Below are 20,412 nucleotides of genomic sequence, written 5' to 3'. Positions count from 1 at the left end.
AGCTGACGGTCCAGCTCGGTCTTATTTTGGGGGAAACATGGTATCTCTTTTCCCTCTTTGTCCTTATTGACACAGCTAGGGTGTTGGGCTCAATCGCTGAGGTTTCCCGTCCCCTCCCCCCATTCTCATTTTCTCTACTTTCTCACTTAAACTCTCCTTCCTTCAGGCAAGCATGACCCCCACCACTATAGACAGCCAGCAGCCCGCCCTTTTCTTCCACTCTTCATGGAATGTGTGCATAGGCTAACGTACATACATTATTATGGGCTCTTTAATTCTAGATGAATGGCTACCAGAAAAAGATCAAAGATGCTACTGAAAAAATGATGGCTCTTGTTGCTGAGCTGTCCATGAAACAAGCTCTGGCCATTGAACTCCAAAAGGAAGTCAAGGAGAAAGAAGACTTCATCTTCTCTTGCAATGCCAGGATAGAAAAGGGTCTGCCACTCAATAAAGAGATTGAGAAAGAATGGCTGAAGGTACTTCGAGATGAAGAAATGTATAACTTGGCCATTGCTGAAAAGTCTCGGGTAAGTTTTGGCTCTGTATTGCATTTCTAAAGTGGCCAGGAAGTGCTGTTTTCAGGGCTTTCAATCCTCCCAAAATAGATGAAAATTTCCCATTCTACCACACGTGGTCCCCAACAGTCATAAGAAAGAAGTTTTGGGCTTTTTAGCTACTAGTTAGACAAGTCAAAGTACAACAGTCCAGAGCACCATGATATTCTCTTGGCAAGCACCAGGCTCCAGCCACAGTCTCAGGCCCTGGGCTGGGGAGTGGAATACCAGGGACTCCCACCGGCATGGCAGCGACCCGACCAGCGATGGTTTATCCATAGGTCTCCGATCTCTGTCCTGTCATGGTTGGGACAGCCATTTGCAGACTCCATCCCTTCTGCAGACCAGAGTCCGCAGTGCCACTGGCCGAGGTCTATCCCTCGTTCCACCTACAAGTTGTGTACATAGTTCTTCTGCCTACTCCCACGACCTTTCAATATTCTTAGAATGGAATTAGGCATCTCTTTCTAAGGAGACTACATCTTGGGATCTACAGTTCACTCCCAGATTGTCAAGTAGACATCCTTGAAAAGGTGACTATTTACTCCCTAAAAGGTACATTCCACACGTGCTAGGAATATCTGAAAACAGGGTCTGATTTGTAATTCCCACACTGGTTGGGACTATAAATTTTAGGGCATTCAGATTTTACCTATGGTGTCCCAGCTGTCATTTGCCTGCCTCCATCACTTAGAATTTTTTAAATGCTGTTAGAGATTCCTCTCTTTTCCAGAAGCACAGGTAGAATTTTGAGGACCCTGAGGCTCAAAGCAAGCCACTGACTAGTTCTCACCTCCCATCCTAACTTACTCCTTCTCGCTTCCTTTGTAACACTTGCTCGCCAGTGACTTACCAAAGGAAATAGATTGTCCTACTTTTGTCGAAAACAAAAACATGGAAATAATTAGTGCTTGATGAATGACACTGAGATTGGAATATAGTGAATATAGAGCCCACCAACCAGACGATGATAAACCCTAAACCCCAAGAACAGAGTGATGCCTGAGCAACATGGGTCATTCCAATGAGATGCAATGTGTGTGCGTGTGTGTGTGTGTGTGTGTGTGTGTGTGTGTGTGTGTGTGTGTGTGGTGACTTCACCCACATAACCTCCTGTCCTGTGGGAGAATATTGGCCAGCATAGCCTAAGACTGCTCAGACCCAGCTGTGTCTGGTGGGCCCTGGGGATGAAGTGACTTCACCAGAATTTTCAAAAACTAAAAAGGAAAAATCTTTCTTTGCAGGAGTTCTTGGAAACAGATAATCGGCAGCTGCCCAGTGGTGTTTACACAACTGCAGAGCCGCGTCCAAATGCCTACATCCCAGAGGCCGAGGCCACTCTTCCTTTGCCAAAACCGTATGGTGCTCTGGCTCCTTTTAAGCCCAGTGAACCTGGGGCCAATATGAGGCACATAAGAAAACCTGTTTTAAAGCCAATTGAAATCTGAACATGTGCACCAATCCTGGCTTCTCAAGAACGCGCTTCAGCCGGGCTTCCTCATGTCCATAGCTGGAAAATGTCAGCACAATACTCTAAACTACAGACAAATACAACATCCACAATTAATGAACAACAGAAAACAACATGGTTTCCTTTTACATCCACTAACTGCTGCATTTTACATGGTGTTGAGTAGAACATACAACTGTCCTACAATTATGTCAAAGCATATATCTGCATTTCCTTCTTTTTCATTCTCTATATTGACTACCTTTCAGAAATATATAGTAGGCCAGGTGCCATAAAAATGCAATAAAAATAAATCAGTTTTCAATGAAGTACAGAAATTGGCAGAGTGGTCTTTGTTTATTAAAGAAAAACAAATGCTCTTCAATATACTGACTTTAAAGAAAGAGATAGAATCTTTGAAAAGAAAAACATTTCAAGTATCACAGGGGCTTAACTCACTATTAAATAAACAGTTACATTTGAAGTAACTGTTGATAAATCTAACTCAATTAAAAAGAAACAGGGAGCAGGTTAGCTCTGTTGGTTAGAGCCCAGTGCTCTTAACAAGGTTGCCAGTTTGACCCCCACATGGGCCACTGTGAGCTGCACCCTCTACAAATAGATTGAAACAACTACTTGACTTGGAGTTGATGGGTCCTGGAAAAACACACTTAAAAGAAATAAAATTAAAAAAAAAAAAGAGTAGGGAAGCTTGTCATTTTTAAAATGATTTTATGGTGATTCTTTTTACAAGAATCCTTTTGCTGCCAAAATAATTATGCCTTAATGTGTCTTTCTTATAAATCTAAATTTTTCACAATGTTGTATGCAGATAAACTCATGATTATTTTAAGTTCTAATACCAGATTTTTCAAAATTTCAATAAATATATTTGTAACTTGGCATGTGAGAGTTGAAAATGAGGCCAGTTCTATTTATTTCATTACTCTAATTTCATTGCAGTTCATCCAAGTATATTCCTAATTCTGTTTTTACATTTTTTCATGAATACACAAGTAGATTTGAAACCTGTGATTTCACATGCATTAATATGCCCAAATTATCTTTATTTCATACTGGTATCAGTTATAAGTTTTATTTCACAACTCTGGGTGTGAGAAATACCCCATTCCTTTATGTTGCTAAATCAAACAAAATCTGTCCTAAGCCCCATCCTGCCACATTGGAGGGGAATTTAACATTCTCAGTCTCCCTGAACCTAACCAGAATGCTTCGTGAAGTTACTGAAAAGCAATTCCTTGGGAGTGCCTGTGGTAAGTACCACTGTATAGGCCAGTGGTTAATACAAAGAAATGCTGCATAAACACAGCTCCTGTGTTGTAGGAATTAGTAATCACATTAGGGGTTCAAAAGAGATACACATAGGAAGCTTAGCAACGTAAGACTGGAAACATAATTTTTAAAAATCACAAAGGGATGGATATTTAAGTATTACAACTGTATGCTACTGGTTCAGAGAGGCAAGATACCATGTGCGCTGGAAAGGCCAGGGGTCACAGTCCGGTGGAACTTCTTACCTGGCCCTTTAGCATAAATAAAACTTTCATAGGTGGAGAGGGGACTCCAGGCGTGGGCAACAGCCTGAGCAGGGCTTGGAAGTCAAAGGAGAAAAGTTGTGTTCAAGGCCCAGTGAACTGGGATGGCTGGGACAGAATGTTCATGCCGGGGAACTGTCTGTGGCCACAGGATCAGGGAGACCTCGAACTTGAGTTTGGATTTCATCCCGTAACGAATGACAAGTTATTAAGCTAGTGTTATCTCAAATATAAGTCAGATGATTAGGCTCTAGAAAGCGACTGAAACAACCCAGGTGGGAAAAGAAAAGGGTAGGGCATGAAAAATAATGACTTTATCAAGAGAAAAAACTCAGCACTGCCTTGTTGATAAGGCTCCAAGATTTTGAGTCTCAGTGAGCATGAAGGATTTGGCCCAAAATGGGATTTCTACAGGAGAGGACCATTTTTAGAACACAATCTTGATTTTAGAAAAAAGTTGAATTATTATACCAGCTATTGATATTGATAATGATTTAAATTTCACAAATTCATTGAGAGAAACAGTGTGAAGAGAGAAAAGCAAAGGGATGTGTGCTGACTCCAGGCAGCAACGGGATTTATGGGTCAGGATGAAGTCCCTGTAGGAGAGAGGGAAAAAAGAAGTGGGAGAACTAGTTAGCGGTCATGAGGTGCTCTGGGGGAACGTGTTCAAAGAACAAAAGGGTCAGGCCCAAACTTTCAGTGTTTTGTTTCTTTTTTTAATCAGATACATCTAAATCAAACTTTTATAAATATAAAAAGCTTAACATCATCAAATACAGTTCCATCTGAACCATCACAAAGACAAATCCTACTCTAAATACTGTATATACAAACTGCTGTGTGTTGCAAATTCTTCTATACTAGAAATGGCAGATTTGACTTCGTCCAATTCAGTTTTTTAAAACGTATCCTCTTGCCAGCTACACTTTTTGTGCAGCACTTAATTTTTCCACTTGTCATATGTTTTTTTCAATGACACATCGGGTGTCTGTTTTTCTAAGCACTGTTCCCTACATTTTTAAAAGGTATTTTATTTCAGAGTGCAACAGGAACGAGCTCTTGGCCAATGAAGCCACCAGGAAGATAAGCCACCGGGAAGTGCCTTACTTATGCCACTGCCGCCCCTTGGACTGCCTGTCATCTCTCCACACTTGACTGTCCCTCTGCTATTCAAAACTGAGATGAGGCACCGCAGTTTAGTTCTCTCTGAACAAGTACGGAACTGAAATTCAGATGGCTCCACTCGGTATTCTCATTTTGGTCCCCAATTTTAAACATTGCTAAAGAATAGAAGTAGAGCTGATGAGCAAGATTAAACATTGGAAGCTGATCAACTGTCCTTTCTTTCTCATAAGCCTAGAAGCATCATGGTGTGTTTCAGAGCTGCTTCCTCCACAAACGTGGCATCCACATTATCGTGTCCTTCAAAAGCATACAGAGCTGGGGAGGAAGAAAGGAGAGAAAAGAGTTACTATGAAGCCATAATGTTGTTCCCACAGCTCGCTGAAGTAAGAAGTATTTTACATTTTAACAAAACTCATTATTCGGAGACTGTGTTGTTAAAATGTATTAAAACTCAGCACCAAGAAAGGTCATTTGCATCGACCAAATTGGTTTTTAACCTCTGAAACCCTTCTAAACCTCAGAGATGATTATTCCTTTGGTAATTTACTCTAGATAAATTGGGTATGGCTAATTAAAACCGAATGCAATAAGGGCCCACTGGTATTTTGGAAGGGAAAGTGTGCACGGAAGTAAATAGTGACTGACTGATATGTCAAGGAAAAGGCACGAAAACTCTGAGAGCAGGAGTGAATTACCTTGACTGGAAGATTCTAGATCTGTCAATGTTTCAATGAAGTAGTTGAGAGGCAGAAATTCTATACTAAATGATGACTTGTCAATCCTAGAACTCTGAGGCTAAAAAAGAAACCATTTCTGGTATTAGTTGACTCTCTAAAACAAGCACAATCTTTTTTTTGAAAGTGGTAAGAACTACAATTGCTGTCCATATAGGTATGCTGAAATGAGCCAAGAGAATCCAAAAAACATGTAGTGGAGCTGTGCTCTCACACTGACCCACCTGTTTCTTATAGTTCTGGAGCAGTCGCTTCACATGTCTCCGGGAAATAATGTTAGAACTCATAGGATGATCCCAAAGCCGACAGATCTTCTGACCAATCAGCTATGATGCAAATTGAAAATAGGTCAAGGAGGATTTCAGGGCAGTGAAAATACTCCATGTGATACTCTAACGATGGCTACATTTCATGCATTTGCCCAAACTCATAGGATGAGCAACACCGAGTGAATCCTAGTATTAACTATGGACTTTGGGTAATTGTGATGCATCAATGTAGGTTCCTTAACTGTAACAAATGGTCCCCTCTGATGGGGATGTTGATAACAGGTGTGGCCATGCAGGCGTTGGGGGAAGGGTACATGGAAACTCTCTTACCTTACACTCGATTTTTTTTTTTTTGCTGTGAATCCTAAACTACTCTAAAAAAGAATAAAGTCAATAATAAAAATAAAAGGATGGAAAAATATATAAAGGAGAAAATAGCTTACACTGCATTAAGTAATATACCTTGTAGCTATTCATAACTTTAAAAATATTATTCCACTGTAGCTAGTTAGTCTAAAAGGCCTTTTATAGTTAATGACCCTTGGAGAAAGGCCATTTACTAGGAGGAACGCTTCTGAATTTTGAAAAAATACTCTGAGGAAATACAACCCTGAGGAAAGAAGTCTATGCACTGAGATTGCCGAATTCTTTTTCTGAAATGGACTTCATCGGCTACTCAAAACTGGGGGTCTGCATGTCAACCCGAAGTGATGTTTCAATATCATATTATAAAAAACTAAAAATTATAGACATGTTCTCTGCCAATGTCTTGCCTGGAAAATTTTAATTCCCTAAGAGTATGAGGCAAAAACATCAAATTGAAAGCACAAACTACATGTGCAGACACCATCCCCAAAGAGATCCAGCCAAGGAAAATACGCTTTGTTTTCTAGTCTTGCCTTTGCTTCAGCAAGCCCGTGAAGGGGAAGGCTGTGACAAAGCAAGCCGATTAGGTAAAGAAAGGCAATGGACATCCCTTCAGGGGAGGATTGTGGGAGGATCGCGCCAGATGTACAAGTGCTCAAGGTATGTAAACAGCGCACAGAGCAAGCTGGCCAGGGCTCTCAGGATGAGGACGTTGGCAGAGTCAGAGGCCCTGAAGCCCTTGCTGTGGAATTTCATATTTTCGTAGTATTTTTGACTCTGAGAGCTAATATCTCCCACACAAACGAGGAGTGACTATATAATCCTTTCCCTCATGTTACTAGTTCTTCCTTCGACCCAGGAATGTTTTCCTGCCCTGGTAGAAATGACAGTGGGAGGAAATGAAGTTCCAGAACCTTTTGACCTCACCTGTATTTAAATTTCTTATCAGTTTAAATGCCAAAAGCACCTGTTTCCCCTCTCCCTCCCCTTAGACTCACAGATGTAAACATTAGTGCAGTTTTCTAAAAGGAAAACATGGCTAAATGTTTCAGGTGGTCTGTGCCAAGGCAGTCTAAAGCCAGAGGATCAAGCACTCTGTAGGCCCAGCGGGAACAGCCAACACAGGGTCGGGATGGATGGGATTTCTTGGAAAGAGCTGACAAGTGAAACAATTCAATTGGCATTAGCCCAAATCAAGTAAATGCTCTTTCTGTAAGGAGAAACTGAAGGAGGTTCATGCCAAGGCTTAGGGATAAAATAAAATATAATTCAGGATTACCGGTGGAAGCCGCACGATGATGCTGAATTTTAGTTTTTCATTTTTCTCTGTGTTGTCCAGATCTACAAGAAAGTTAAATTGGCAAGCAAAAGAGAAATCTCCATTTTAATATCTGAACAAGCGAATAATACTTCATCCTGACAACACATACCCCAGCCTGTATTCTCAAGCTAAATCAAACAATCCTTTGAAAATTTTAGTTTGTATCTCTCTGAATAAAGGGAATTTTTAAATGAAGCTGTTTCTATATTTCATGGAATGATAACAGGCTGCCTGCCAGTCACAAAGCAACTTTACTGACTAACTTAAAACAGAAGGTACCTTGAGGAGTTGGAACTACTTTAATACCTAATAACAAAACTCATCTTTAAAATACGACTGAGTCATTTAAGTGAGAGTGATTACACTACGGACCTTATTTAAAGTTTAAATCCACATAAGCCCTGTATTTCTCACTTGCTTTGCATTCCAAGTCTAACTTTGCCATGACAGAGTCATTCAGCTGAATGTAATCCATTTCATGATATTTTCTTGAGAAACAAGCCTTCAGAGCCTCCTACCCCCAAATGTTCTCATGTACAGAAAAGGAATCTAATAATTGTGTGTGGACTGAGAAGTTGTTTGTGGTCTCTTGAAGGGTAGAAGCACTTTAAATTAGTCAAAGGGTGGTTACAAGAAATGAGCTATACTCAGAAGGACCAGCTGTATAATTTGTGGCCCCCTAAAAAAAGCCCCTTGTTCAAATACTAAGAATTTCAAGACTCAATGCGAAGCATTAACCTTCTGAGTTGCAGCAGGGCCCCTGTGTCACAATCATGCCTGGTGGTGCTCTGAGCAGTGCATGCCCTTGGTCAAGTGCAGGGCCTCTTACCTTCCATGAGCCTTGTGACAGCTGTTTCTGTGAGAAGCAACACCCCATTATCAATGTAATGCAGCAGGTTGTGCAGAGGGAGACAGTGGACACCAAGGACGATGTGTAGAGTGTGGAAACCTAGAATGAGATTGGGGAAGGTGAACACAGCCAGCCAGCATCACCAGCCTCCCAGATGGAATGAAATCGATGGTGTTAATAAAGCACTTCATGGACCTCACAGGAATGGCGGCAGCGAGGTGGTCTTCTTGAGTTCTCCTCTAGAACTTACCACAAATTGAATATCTGTAACACATCAAAGGACTCTCCGCTCATCACACAGAAGAGCTAAGAGACTCATGCAAGGATTACTCAAAGGTGGGCAAACTGGGCGGAAGAGGGAAGGGAGCAGAGTAGAAATGGGGCCTGCATCTGCGGCTGCAGAGATGCAGGGGGCCCCAGGATAGAACAGAGATCACAAGAGCCGGGAGATGGGCTCCTTCCCTGCGTACCACAGCTGATCTTTCCTGCTTAGAAAGCAGCATCTCCAGAGTTTGAGGCAGTAACCTCAGCTGAGACCTCCAGCTGGGCCCTAGGTCCAACAAATGACATAAACTCCATACCTGGACCCCACCTCCCAGTCTCCCAATCCTACCCCTCCCCTTTCAGAGACTCAAGCTGGCCCCTCAACTGAGTAGTGTCAGATTACAGAGGAGCCTTAGTGCTCAGGATGTGGGAAGACCCAGCTTGACCCAGGGAAGAGGCTGGGAAATGTGTGACACTCCTGTGGACTGGGAGAAAGGAGACTCCTCCAACCCCAGCCCCTACCTTTTCTGGCCTGCCTAGCGCAAGGCAATTACAACTGCGGAGACACACCCAGCGATCAGCAGCAAGCAGCAGATGTAGCTCTGGGCTTTCAGCAGCTCAGAAATCTCACACACACACACACACACACACACACACACACACACACACACACGGAAGAAGTGCCCCAGTGCACTTATGTGCAGGCAAAAGCAGAAACTGACTTTGTAAAAACTACCATCCAGACCCAATAGTCCCTCTCATCTATAATTGCAGTACCAGTGTCACTCAGGGTGAAAGGTGGCCTGCTCTGCATGCACAAGACAGCAGAGGACAACCTGGAGATTACTTGGTGGGCTGAAGCCAAGACTAGTGCTGCTTTTCTTTCTTTCTTTTTTCTTCATTTTTTGCATTTCTGATACTTTTGCCTGTGCTGAGTGTGGGTTATCGGTTGTTTTTATATGTGAGTGTATTTGGTTTCTTCTTTGTTGTTGTTGTTGTTGTTATTTTTGTGCTTGGTGATTTGCTTTGTTCTGAAATTGCCCTACATGAGGGCCCAGCCCATGAGGCACAAGATTCAACACAACCAGAGGCCAACTCCAGACAAAACCAGAGTATTACCAGGTTTGACCTACAAGTGACACACCCAGAGGGAATTCTCTACAGGCACAAGAACCATAGAGGCCAAACCACATTTGAGGGTCAACCCTAATGCAGCAGCTCATCCACTGTGGGCAGAGCCAATGTTTACAACTAGTTAGCCCTTGAGTCAATCCAACCTACTGACAAGCCAAAAGCAATTAACGCTCAACTAGAACAGGACAATATACACAACACAAGGGTCCCCTTTGGAGCACACACACAGGAGAACAGGGAAGTGGTGCAAGTCAAATATAAAGGACACATACTACATAAGATCACCCAGCAAAGACCAAGAACCCTAGGGGATCTACCTAATACATCGAAGCAAACACAGTATCAGCCAGATGGGGAAATAAAGAAACATGTCCCAAATAAAAGAACAGAATAAATCTCCAGAATTGGAACCAAATGAAACAGAGGTAACCAACATATCACAGACAGAGTTCAGAACACTGATGATGAGTATGTTTAAGGAGTCAAGTATGACATAAGGAAGGATAGAGAAATCATATAGAACAACAAGTTGCAACTAAAGAATAAAATAACTGAAATAAAGAACACACTTCAAGGAATTAACAGCAGGTTAAATGACGTAGAGGATTGAATCAGTGACTTAGCAGACAAGTTAGCAGAGATCACCCAAGTGGAACAATAAAAGGAAATAGAAAAAAAACAATGAAAATGGTTTAAGAGACCTCTGAGAGAACATAAACTGCAACAACATGCGCATCATAGGAATACCAGAAGGTGAAGACAGCGATCGAGAACATATTTGAAGTAATAATGACTGAAAACTTCCCTAACCTGAAGAAGGAAACCAACATACAAGCCCAGGAAGTGCAGAGAGTTCCAACCAGGATAAACCCAAACAGGTCCACACCAAGGCACATTATAGTTAAAATGGCAAAGCTTAAAGACAAAGAGAGAATACTAAAAGCAGCAAGAGAAAGACAGCAGGTTACACACAAAGGAACTCCTATAAGACTATCAAAAGACTTTTCTACAGAAACTTTGCAGGTCAGGAGAGAGTGGCAGGAGGTACTCAAAGTGATGAAAACCAAAAGCCTACAACCTAGATTGCTTTATACAGCAAAATTATCATTTAAAATTGAAGGAGGGATAAAGAGCTTCTGAGAAAAGAATAACATAAAGGAATTTATTACCACCAAGCCAGCATTGCAGAAAATATTAAAAGGGCTTCTGTAAGCAAAAGAAAGATGAAAGCAATCTAACTATAAATAAAAAATGGCATGACTATGTACCCATCAATATTCACTTTAAATGTAAATGAATTAAATGCTCCAATCAAAAGACATAGGGTGGCTGAGTGGATAAGAAAACAAGACCCTGGATATGTCGTGTACAAGAGACTCACCTAAGATGAAACGAAACACACAGGCTAAAAGTAAAGGGATGGAGTAAGACATTTCATGCAAATGGAAATGAGAAAAAATCTGCAGTATCAATACTTATATCTGACAAAACAGACTTTAAAAAGAACCATATATTAAAACACAAAGATGGGCACTACATAATAATAAAGAGATTGATCTAACAAGAGGACATAACCCAAGTAAACATCTATGTACCCAACACAGGAGCACCTAAATATATAAAAACAGATAATGACTAACATAAAGACAGAGCTCAACAGTAACACTATCACAGTAGGGGACTTCAACACACCACTGACAACAACGGACAGGTCCTCCAGGTGGAAAATAAATATGGAAACGGTGACCTTAAATGACACATTAGACCAGTTGGATTTACTCAATATTTTCAGAGCATTTCACCCCAAAGCTGCAGAATACACAATTTTCATAAGCACACATGGAACATTTTCCAAGATCGAACACATGTTAGGTCACAAAACAAGTCTCAATAAATTTAAGAAAAGTGAAATCATACCAAGTGTCTTCTCTGACCTCAGTGCTATGAAATTAGAAATCAACTGCAGGAAAAAAACTGGAAGACACACAAATACATGATGGCTGAATAACATGTTACTAATTAATGAATGGGTCAACAATGAGATCGAGGAAGAAATCAAAAGCTATCTCGAGACAAATGAAAATGAAAACACAACAACCCAAAATCTATGAGATGCAGCGAAAGCAGTCCTAAGAGGGAAATTCATAGCAATGCAGGCCAACCTAAAGAAACAAGAAACATCACTAATCAACAGTTTATCCTTACACTTAGGGATCTGGGGGATGGGAGGCACAGCAAAATAAGCCCAAAGGGAGTATAAGGAGGAAGATAATAAAGATCAGAGTGGAAATAAATGAAACAGAGACCAAAAAAACAATACAAAAGATCAATGAATCCAAGAGCCAGGATTTCAAGAAGATAAACAAAATTGACAAACCTTTAGCCAGACTCATGAAAACAAAGAGAGAGAGGACCCAAGTTAATAAAATCAGCAATGAAAGAGAAATGCCAACAGACACCACAGATACGCAAAAAAAAATTAAGAAATTACTATGAGCAGCTATGTGCCAACAAATTAGACAATCTGAAAGAAATGTACAATTTTCAAGAAGCATACAACCTTCCAAAGCTCACTCAAGAAGAAACAGAAAACCTGAACAGACTGATTAGTACCAGGGAAATTGAATCAGTAATCAACAAGCTCCCAACAAACAAAAGCCCTGGACCACATGGCTTTATAGGTGAATTTTACAAAACATTCAAAAAAGAATGATCATGTAATCTCCTCAAACTATTTCAAAAAATCCAGAAGAAAGGAAGCCTCCCACTTTCGACAAGGCCACTATCACCCTGATCCCAAAATCAGACGAAGCATCACCAAAAAAAAAAAAAAAAAAGAAAACTATAGGCCGATATCACTAATGAACAAAGATGCAAAAATCCTCAACAAAGTATTAGCGAACAGAACTCAGCAATACATTAAAAACATCATACACCATGATCAAGTGGGATTCATTCATTCTGGGTGCGCAAAGTTGGTTCAACATCCACAAATTAATGTGATACATCCCATTAACAAAATGAAAAATGAAAATTATATGATCATATCAATAGATGCAGAAAAAAACATTTGACAAAATCCAGCAGCTATTTATCATAAAAAACTCTTAAGAAAGTGGGACCATATCTCAACATGATAAAGGTCATATATAATAAATCCACAGCTGACATTATACTCAATGGCGAAAAGCTAAAACCATTCCCCTCAAGATCAGGAACAAGGCAAGTTTGCCCACTTTTTCCACTTCTATTCAACATAGCTCTGGAAATTCTAGCCACAGCAATCAGACACAAAAAGAAATAAAAGGCATCCAAATTGGTAAGGAGGAAGTAAAATTGTCATTATATGCAGATGACATGATACTATATAGAGAGAACCCTAAAGACTCCACCAAGAAACTATTAGAGCTGATAAATGAATTTAGTAAAGTAGCAGGATACAAAATTAATATTCAGAAATCAGTTGCATTTGTATATACCAATAATAAAATATCAGAAGGAGAAATTAAGAAAACAGTCCCATTTACAATTGCTTCAAAGACTATAAAATACCTAGGAATAAATTTAACCAAAGAAGTAAAAGACCTGTACTCAGAAAATTATAAGACACTGAAGAGAGAAATTAAAGAAGATACAAATAGATGGAAAAACATACCATGCTCATGGATAGGAGAATTAATATCGTTAAAATGTCCATACTGCTTAAGGCAATATACAGATTCAACGCAATTCCTATCAAACTACCAAGGACATTTTTCACAGAAATAGAACATATAATGCTAAAATTTATATGGAACCATATAAGATCCTGGATAGCCTCGGCAATCTTCAAAAATAAGAACAAAGTGGGAGGTATCACAATACCTGACATCAAATTATATTACAAAGCTATAGTAATCAAAACTGCATGACACTGGCATAAAAACAGACACATAGATCAATGGAACAGAATACAGACTCCCGAAATAAATCCATGCTTATATCGTCATTACACTGGAAGCAAGAATATACATTGGGGTAAAGACAGTGATTCAATAAATGGTGCTGGGAAACCTGGACAGACACATGCAAAACAATGAAGCTGGACCACCTCCTTACACCACATACAAGAATAAAGTCAAAATGGATTAAAGACTTAAATGTAAGATCTGAAACCATAAAACTCCTAGGAGAAAATATAGGAAGAAAGCTTACAGACATTACCCAGAGTAATATTTTTACTGACATAACCCCTAGGGCAATGGAAGTAAGATAAAAAGTAAACATGTGGGATGACGTCAAAATGAAAATTTTTTCACAACAAAGGAAACCATCAATAAAACAAAAAGGGAAGCCTACTGAATGGAAGAAGATAGTTTTCAGTGATATATCTGATAAGGGGTAATATCCAAAGTTTATAAAAAAAAACTCATTCAATTCAACTCCAAAAAAACATACAACCCAATTAAAAAATGGGCAGAGGACATGAAGAGACATTTTTCTAAAGAGGACATACAGATGGCAAACGGACATATGAAAAAAATGCTCAACCTCAATAATCATTAGATAAATGCAAATAAAAACCACAATGAGATACCACCTCACCCCAGTCAAAATGGCTATCATCAATAAATCAACAAACAACAAGTGCTGGCGAGCATGTGGAGAAAAGGCATCCCTCGGGCCCTGCTGGGTGGATTGCAGATTGGTACAGCCACTTTGGAAATCGGTATGGAGGTGTCTCAAAAAACTGGAATTGGAGCTACTTTATGACCCAGCAATTCCACCCTTAGGTATCTATCCAGAGAAGTCCAAAACTCTAATTTGAAAAAATGTATGCGCCCCTATGTTTGTTGCAGTACTATACACAATAGCCAAGACATGGAAACCAAAATACCAAAATACCGAAATACCCATCAGCAGATGACTGGATTAAGACGACTGGTACATTTATACAACACAGTATTACTCGGCCATAAAGAAGAATGAAATCTTACCATTTGCAATGATATGGATGGACCTAGATAACATTATGCTAAGTGAAATAAGTCAGACAGAGAAAGACAAATACCATATGATCTCACTTTTATGTGGAATCTGAAGAAAAGAATAAATGAACGAAGTAATCAGAAACAGCCTCAGAGATATAGAAAAACTGAGGGTTGCTAGATGGGAGGAGGGTGGGACGAGGGAGAAGTGAGGGGATTAGAAAGCACAATCAGTAACCACAAGATGGCCACGGGGATACGAAAGTCAGTTTGGCTAATGTAGTCAATAATGTTGTAAAGATTTTGTAGGCTATCCAAAGGACACTTGTCTTATTAAGGAGATCACTTCAGCGATGGTGTAGATGCCTGATTAGTGCACTGTACACCTGAAGCTGAACAATAACGAGTGTCAACTATAATTTTGTATATATATATATACGTATATATATAGTCACAAGAAGTGGAGTACAGCGTTAGAAATAAAGATAGTGGAAATGTAACAGCTGTACGTGATGTCAGAGGGGTAGTGAATTGGGGCGGTGGTTATCCCTTTGTGAGGGGTATAAATGACAAATGTCTAACTATTACATTGTTTTGTATACCTGAAACTAATAAAAAAAATAAAATTTAAAATAAATAAATAAAGCACTTCACTCAGTGCTGGGCACCTAGTGTCAAATCAATGCTGCTGGAAGACAAGGTCCAAGTTATCTTCCTTTGTATAATCAAGACTAAGCATTGTGCTGAGAATATAATAAGTTCCGAACAAGTATGTGTTACCTTCACCTTGTGCCCCTTCCTAGGCCAAAAGAGAAAAAGAGTTCTAAAGCCTGCTCCATGAAAAACGGTTTACAGGTTTAACAGGTTTGCAACTCTATGGTAAGAGAACAATTAACAGAAGACCTTCAAACTCCACATACCCAGGCAAAAGGCGGATACACAGGGATCCTTGTTGCAAAGAGGAAAAACTCTAGATCAAATGGGGACCGTTTATATGCCTGACCTCTGAGTATGCCCTAGAGAAAGGCTTTTGGGGTCTGCCTGGACTAAACCATATAAAAGAAGAATTAAAATGATATGGTCAGATAGCAAATCTATAGGAATTCACTGGAGAGGATGGCACTTTCTCAAACCTCAGTCTCATGGGGAAGGATCCTCAAACACTCTGAAACTGAGGGTTCTAAGTGCACTAGGAACAATAAACGATAAAAACAATATTCATGGAAGAAGGTATCAGACCAGGAGAGAATCAGAAAAGCCTTCTTGGAAAAGATGATCTGAAGGGAGCTGTAAAGGGTAAATGCAATTCCTGGGAGTGGGAATGAGGCAGGAGAATACCAAGAATGGAGATACTAGGAAAAGCCAGGTTCACAGGAGCAGACCAACAAGGCTGCAATCCTGTGTGCTGCTTACTAGCTGCAGGTAACTAAGACTTTGTGAGCCTGCATTTTTCATTCCTCAGATGGGGCCCCCAGTACCCATCCCGCAGGGCTGCTTTGGGAACCGGAGCTGGTCTGAGAAGAGCCTAGCCTATGGTGGAACACACTGACTGGTACCAGATGTGTACTGAGGCCTTCAATCCACACACTGGCTCGCTGCATCCTCATACCACCCTGTGAGGTGGGAACCACCTGCTTCCCAGTTTATAAATGGGAAAACTGAGTTCACAGGAGCTAAGAAATGTGCCCAGGATCATATCAATAGTGAGTTGAACTTTGAATGCAGGCTGTGGGATTTTAGTCTAGGCTTCTAACTATAACACTATCTTGCCCCAACAACTGGTAGCTGTGTTAATAGAACAATATGAGCAGAGGCCCAAAGGTGAGAAAGTCTGGGGCATGTTCACAAAACATGAGGTGACGCAGCTGAGTTGGTGTGTGAATGGAATGACAGGGGGTAAGGCTGCAGAGGTTAAGTTAACAAACCCCTTCCATACACTGGGCAAGGAACGGGGCATGCAACAATGGGTGAAACAAGTACAACCGCTGCTTCCATCCACCTCCAGTCTGCTGGAGAAACAGACCATCAAATTACCACAAAAATAACTATATATATATTTCACATGATCAGCTCTATGAAAGAAAAGTGCAGAGTGCTCTAAGTATGTGTGACAGGAGTTGAATGCTGAATGGCAGCAAGGAATTTAGTATAGAGTAGATTTGCACGAGGCCCTGAAAATGTTAAAGCAGGACAGAAAGAGGATTTCAGCTTTAGTTTTGGAATATTACAGAGCCAACAAGCAGAGAATGGACAGAAGTAACAGTTTGCTGCAGGAGGTATGGGGCCCTGTTGGGAGGCAATGGTGTGAACCTGTGAACCTGTGTAAGAGGTGATGATGAGGTGACAGTGAAAGAAGAGGGAGGGGGTGGAAGAGGCAGGGCAGTAAACTGGCTGGATGCAGGGAGGAAATGACAAAGTCTCGTTGCCTAGTCTTGGGAACTTACAGGACAAAGACAATGCCCAAAGAGCAGAGACTGGAATTCAGACAAAGCATGGGGCTTTCTGTCCCTGAGCCCATGAATCATGAGAAGGAGGGACCTGAGTCCCAAGTCGGGGCAACAGCAAGGGTTGGATAACGTGCAGACTCTGTCCATAAGCGGATGTGAAAGGCCTGACAACAGATGAGTCCACTAGCTTCCCTGAATCCAAAAAATATAGTGAGATTTTATAAGCTAATTAACAAAATGAGATTTTTCCAATGGATTTGGACACTTTCCAAGATTAAAAAAGTTATAAAATTATTTCTGAATGAAAGTTTATAAAAGATTATCAATCCTATAGATTTTCTGGACTCAAAATTCCTCTCCGGCCCTGTGCCCATGTCCTAAAGAGCCCTGATGACCCTTCGTCCTCTATCCCTAGGGCACAGTCCCAAATTCAACAGTCAATTCCTGGCCTCCTCGCTGCCTGTCAGCTTAAGGCAACAGAGAAAATTGGCTAAAAGCAAGCATCAGTCCCGAAAGACAGAGTTTTCCCAGCCAGTCCCTGTCCTCATCCTTTAGGGGTCCTGGCCTTCTCTAGCCAGCAAGGAGAACACAGGTCCCTTTTAAACTGCAAATGCCTCCGCTTTAAACCACAACTTCCTTTTTGGGGTCCTCATTCCTTTTTTTCTTTAACCAGTTCGGCTTACAGGTTTCTGACACTTGGAACTTAAACAGTTTTTGCTAGTCCCACTGGTCTGGAAAGCACGTACACTTACACATGTGCATGAAAAATCCCCTGTATTTACACGCACACACACGATCCAGCATTGCTTTGTTTCTATTTGCATATCACATACAGGAAACAGAGATTTAAGAGAAAAGGATAGAAACTGTGCTCTCCTACTTGATCCACTGACACAGGCCACTGAGTCTACTCAAATAATTCCCAGTCTTTATGGATAACATTTTTCTGTGTTTTCCCTCCTTATCCATCCCCGGAAAAGAATGCAGTGTTCTGCAGAAAGTAAATTTTTATGTTCTTCTGGGAATAATCTTGTCCCCAGTAAGTCAGTTTTATTGATATACCAAAGAAGCTTGAACATCCACGGTGAACAAATCTGAAACTGTCAATCTATTCCTCTACAAGTCTCTTATGTTAAAGACAAATAATTAAGAATTTAAGCCAGAAAACTATGTATAGTTTTCATGAAATCCCTCACTCTGTCTAGAGGGTACCTCACCATTCATATTCCATTTAAAGCCATCAATTCTCCTCATGAATGGTCATTTTCAGATTCCTATAAAGTCAAAAGAAACTCCTTTTGGACTTCTACTACAAGCAAACCTTGGAAGAAAAGGTGTGCGGATAGAGAAAGCACGAACAATTCCAAACTACATCAGATCGATCACAGATGCAGAGAAGTGAGACGTGCTCTGGGAATACTCTGGGCCCATAAACAGCCAAAGTTTCAGCATCAAATAATTCAACTGGAATATGAAATTCAAAAGGCAGCCCAGAATAGTAGTTAAATGCACAGATTTGGAGTCAGACTGCCTGGATTTTAATATTGGCTGCTACCTAATAACTGTGTGACTTTAAGCAAGTTAGTTTTTTGTTGTTGTTTTTTTTCAGTATTATATATGTTTTTTGTTTTAGCTACTTTGGTGGGTATACAAGTTACTTTTAACCTTTCTGTGCCTCAATTTCACCATCTTTAAATGGGAATAATATTTATTTATTATTTTCAGGTGTACAAAACAATGTAATAGTTAGACATTTACCTCCTTCACAAAGTGATAACTCCCTCATCCAACCTACTACCCCTCTGACATCATATATGACTGTTACAATTCCATTGACTCTATTCCCTGTGCTGTATGCCACATCCTGTGACTACATATATATTAAATTATAGTTGACATTTATTATTGTTCAGCTTCAGCTTCAGGTATACAGTGCAGTGGTCAGGCATCTACACCATCCATGAAGTGGTCTCCCTAAAAAGACAAGCACCCACCTGACACCCTACATAATCTTTACATTATTGGTCATATTCCCCAAACTTTCTTTCATATCCTTGTGGCAATCTTGTGGTTACCGATTATGCTTTCTAATCCCCTCACCTTCTCCCTCACCCCACCCTCCTCCCATCTAGCAACCATAGTTTTTTCTCTGTATCTCTGAGGCTGTTTCTGATTAGTTCGCTCATTTATTCTGTTCTTTAGATTCCACATAAAAGTGAGATCATATGGTATTTGTCTTTCTCCGTCTGACTTATTTCACTCAGCATAATGTTCTCTAGGTCCATCCATATTGTTGCAAATGCTAAGATTTCATTCTCCTTTATGGCCGAGTAATACTCCATTGTATAAATGTACCACAGTTTCTTAATCCAGTTGTCTACTGATGGGCATTTTGGTTTTTTCATATCTTGGCTGTTGTGAACAGCGCTGCAATAAACATAAGCGTGCATATATTTTTTTCGAATTAGCGTTTTAGATTTCTCTGGATAGATACCTAAGGGTGGAATTGCTGGGTCATATAAATGGGAATAATATTAAGTGAAACCATAGGAAAGTGTCATTTTTGTTGGTCAAAAATTTAATGTGGTTCAATTTAAGCTCCTATGACTCAGTATTGTTAGAAAAATTAAATGTGCGGGGGGTGACCTGTTAGCTCAGTCGATTGGAGAGTGGTGCTGCTAATATCAAGGTTGCAGGTTCGATCTCCGCATGGGCCCCTGTGAGCTGTGTCCTCCTTAAAAAGGTCAACTGTGCCATTGTAGCATGAAAGCAATATGTAACAAATGACCATGGCTGTTTCACGATAAAAAGTTTTTTAAAAAAGAATTAAATGTGCTAATTAATGTACTTAAAACAGTACCTGGCACAAAATGGGCACTGTATACATGTTGGTTTAAGATGAACAAATAAAGGAATGAAGTAATGATGGATGGATGGGTAAATGATATGAATAAATAAATTAAACTGGCTGATGTAAAATCAATAAATCAACAAAAAGTGCTGGCAAAGATGTGGAGAAAAGGGAACCCTCGTACACTCTTGGTGGGATTGCAAATTAGTGCAGTCACTATGGAAAACAGTATGGAGGCTCCTCAAAAAATTAAAACTAGAACTTATGTCTTATGACCCAGCTATCTTATGATCCACTTCTGGGTACTTATCTGAAGAAATCCAAAACACTAATTCAAAAAGACATATGCATCTTCACGTTCACTGCAGCACGATTTGCAATAGCCAGAATATGGAAGCAGCCTAAGTGTCCCCTGAGAGACAAATGGACAAAGAAGAAGTGGTACATGGATACAATGGAATATTGCTCAGCCATAAAAAAGTACAAAATCTTACAATTTGTGACAACATGGCTGGACC

The 20,412-nt window shown here is 40.2% G+C and overlaps 2 protein-coding genes across 5 annotated transcripts in view; one reads left to right on the top strand and one right to left on the bottom strand.

The window, feature by feature from the left end:
* Nucleotides 1-2,680, top strand: part of CCDC146 (coiled-coil domain containing 146) — a 127,146-nt gene extending 124,466 nt beyond the window's left edge. For both annotated transcript variants that reach the window (XM_081079616.1, XM_081079615.1), the window contains exons 18-19: nucleotides 282-530; nucleotides 1,802-2,680. In XM_081079616.1, the coding sequence (XP_080935742.1) occupies nucleotides 282-530; nucleotides 1,802-2,005 (453 nt within the window). In that variant the 3' untranslated portion in view covers nucleotides 2,006-2,680. The remainder of the gene's footprint in view (nucleotides 1-281; nucleotides 531-1,801) is intronic.
* Nucleotides 2,681-4,284: 1,604 nt separating this feature from the next.
* The window catches only part of GSAP (gamma-secretase activating protein), a 94,474-nt gene continuing 78,346 nt past the window's right edge, over nucleotides 4,285-20,412 (bottom strand). For all 3 annotated transcript variants that reach the window (XM_081079189.1, XM_081079191.1, XM_081079190.1), the window contains 5 exons: nucleotides 8,211-8,330; nucleotides 7,340-7,401; nucleotides 5,650-5,751; nucleotides 5,387-5,486; nucleotides 4,285-5,006 (listed from right to left, as the gene is read on the bottom strand). In XM_081079189.1, the coding sequence (XP_080935315.1) occupies nucleotides 4,915-5,006; nucleotides 5,387-5,486; nucleotides 5,650-5,751; nucleotides 7,340-7,401; nucleotides 8,211-8,330 (476 nt within the window). In that variant the 3' untranslated portion in view covers nucleotides 4,285-4,914. The remainder of the gene's footprint in view (nucleotides 5,007-5,386; nucleotides 5,487-5,649; nucleotides 5,752-7,339; nucleotides 7,402-8,210; nucleotides 8,331-20,412) is intronic.

The sequence above is a fragment of the Rhinolophus hipposideros genome (genome assembly GCF_964194185.1).
Source record: "Rhinolophus hipposideros genome assembly, chromosome: 18".
Classification (NCBI taxonomy): Eukaryota; Metazoa; Chordata; class Mammalia; order Chiroptera; family Rhinolophidae; genus Rhinolophus; species Rhinolophus hipposideros.
The sequence above is the reverse complement of the archived record's forward strand: the minus strand, read 5'-3'. Positions and strand labels throughout refer to the sequence as shown.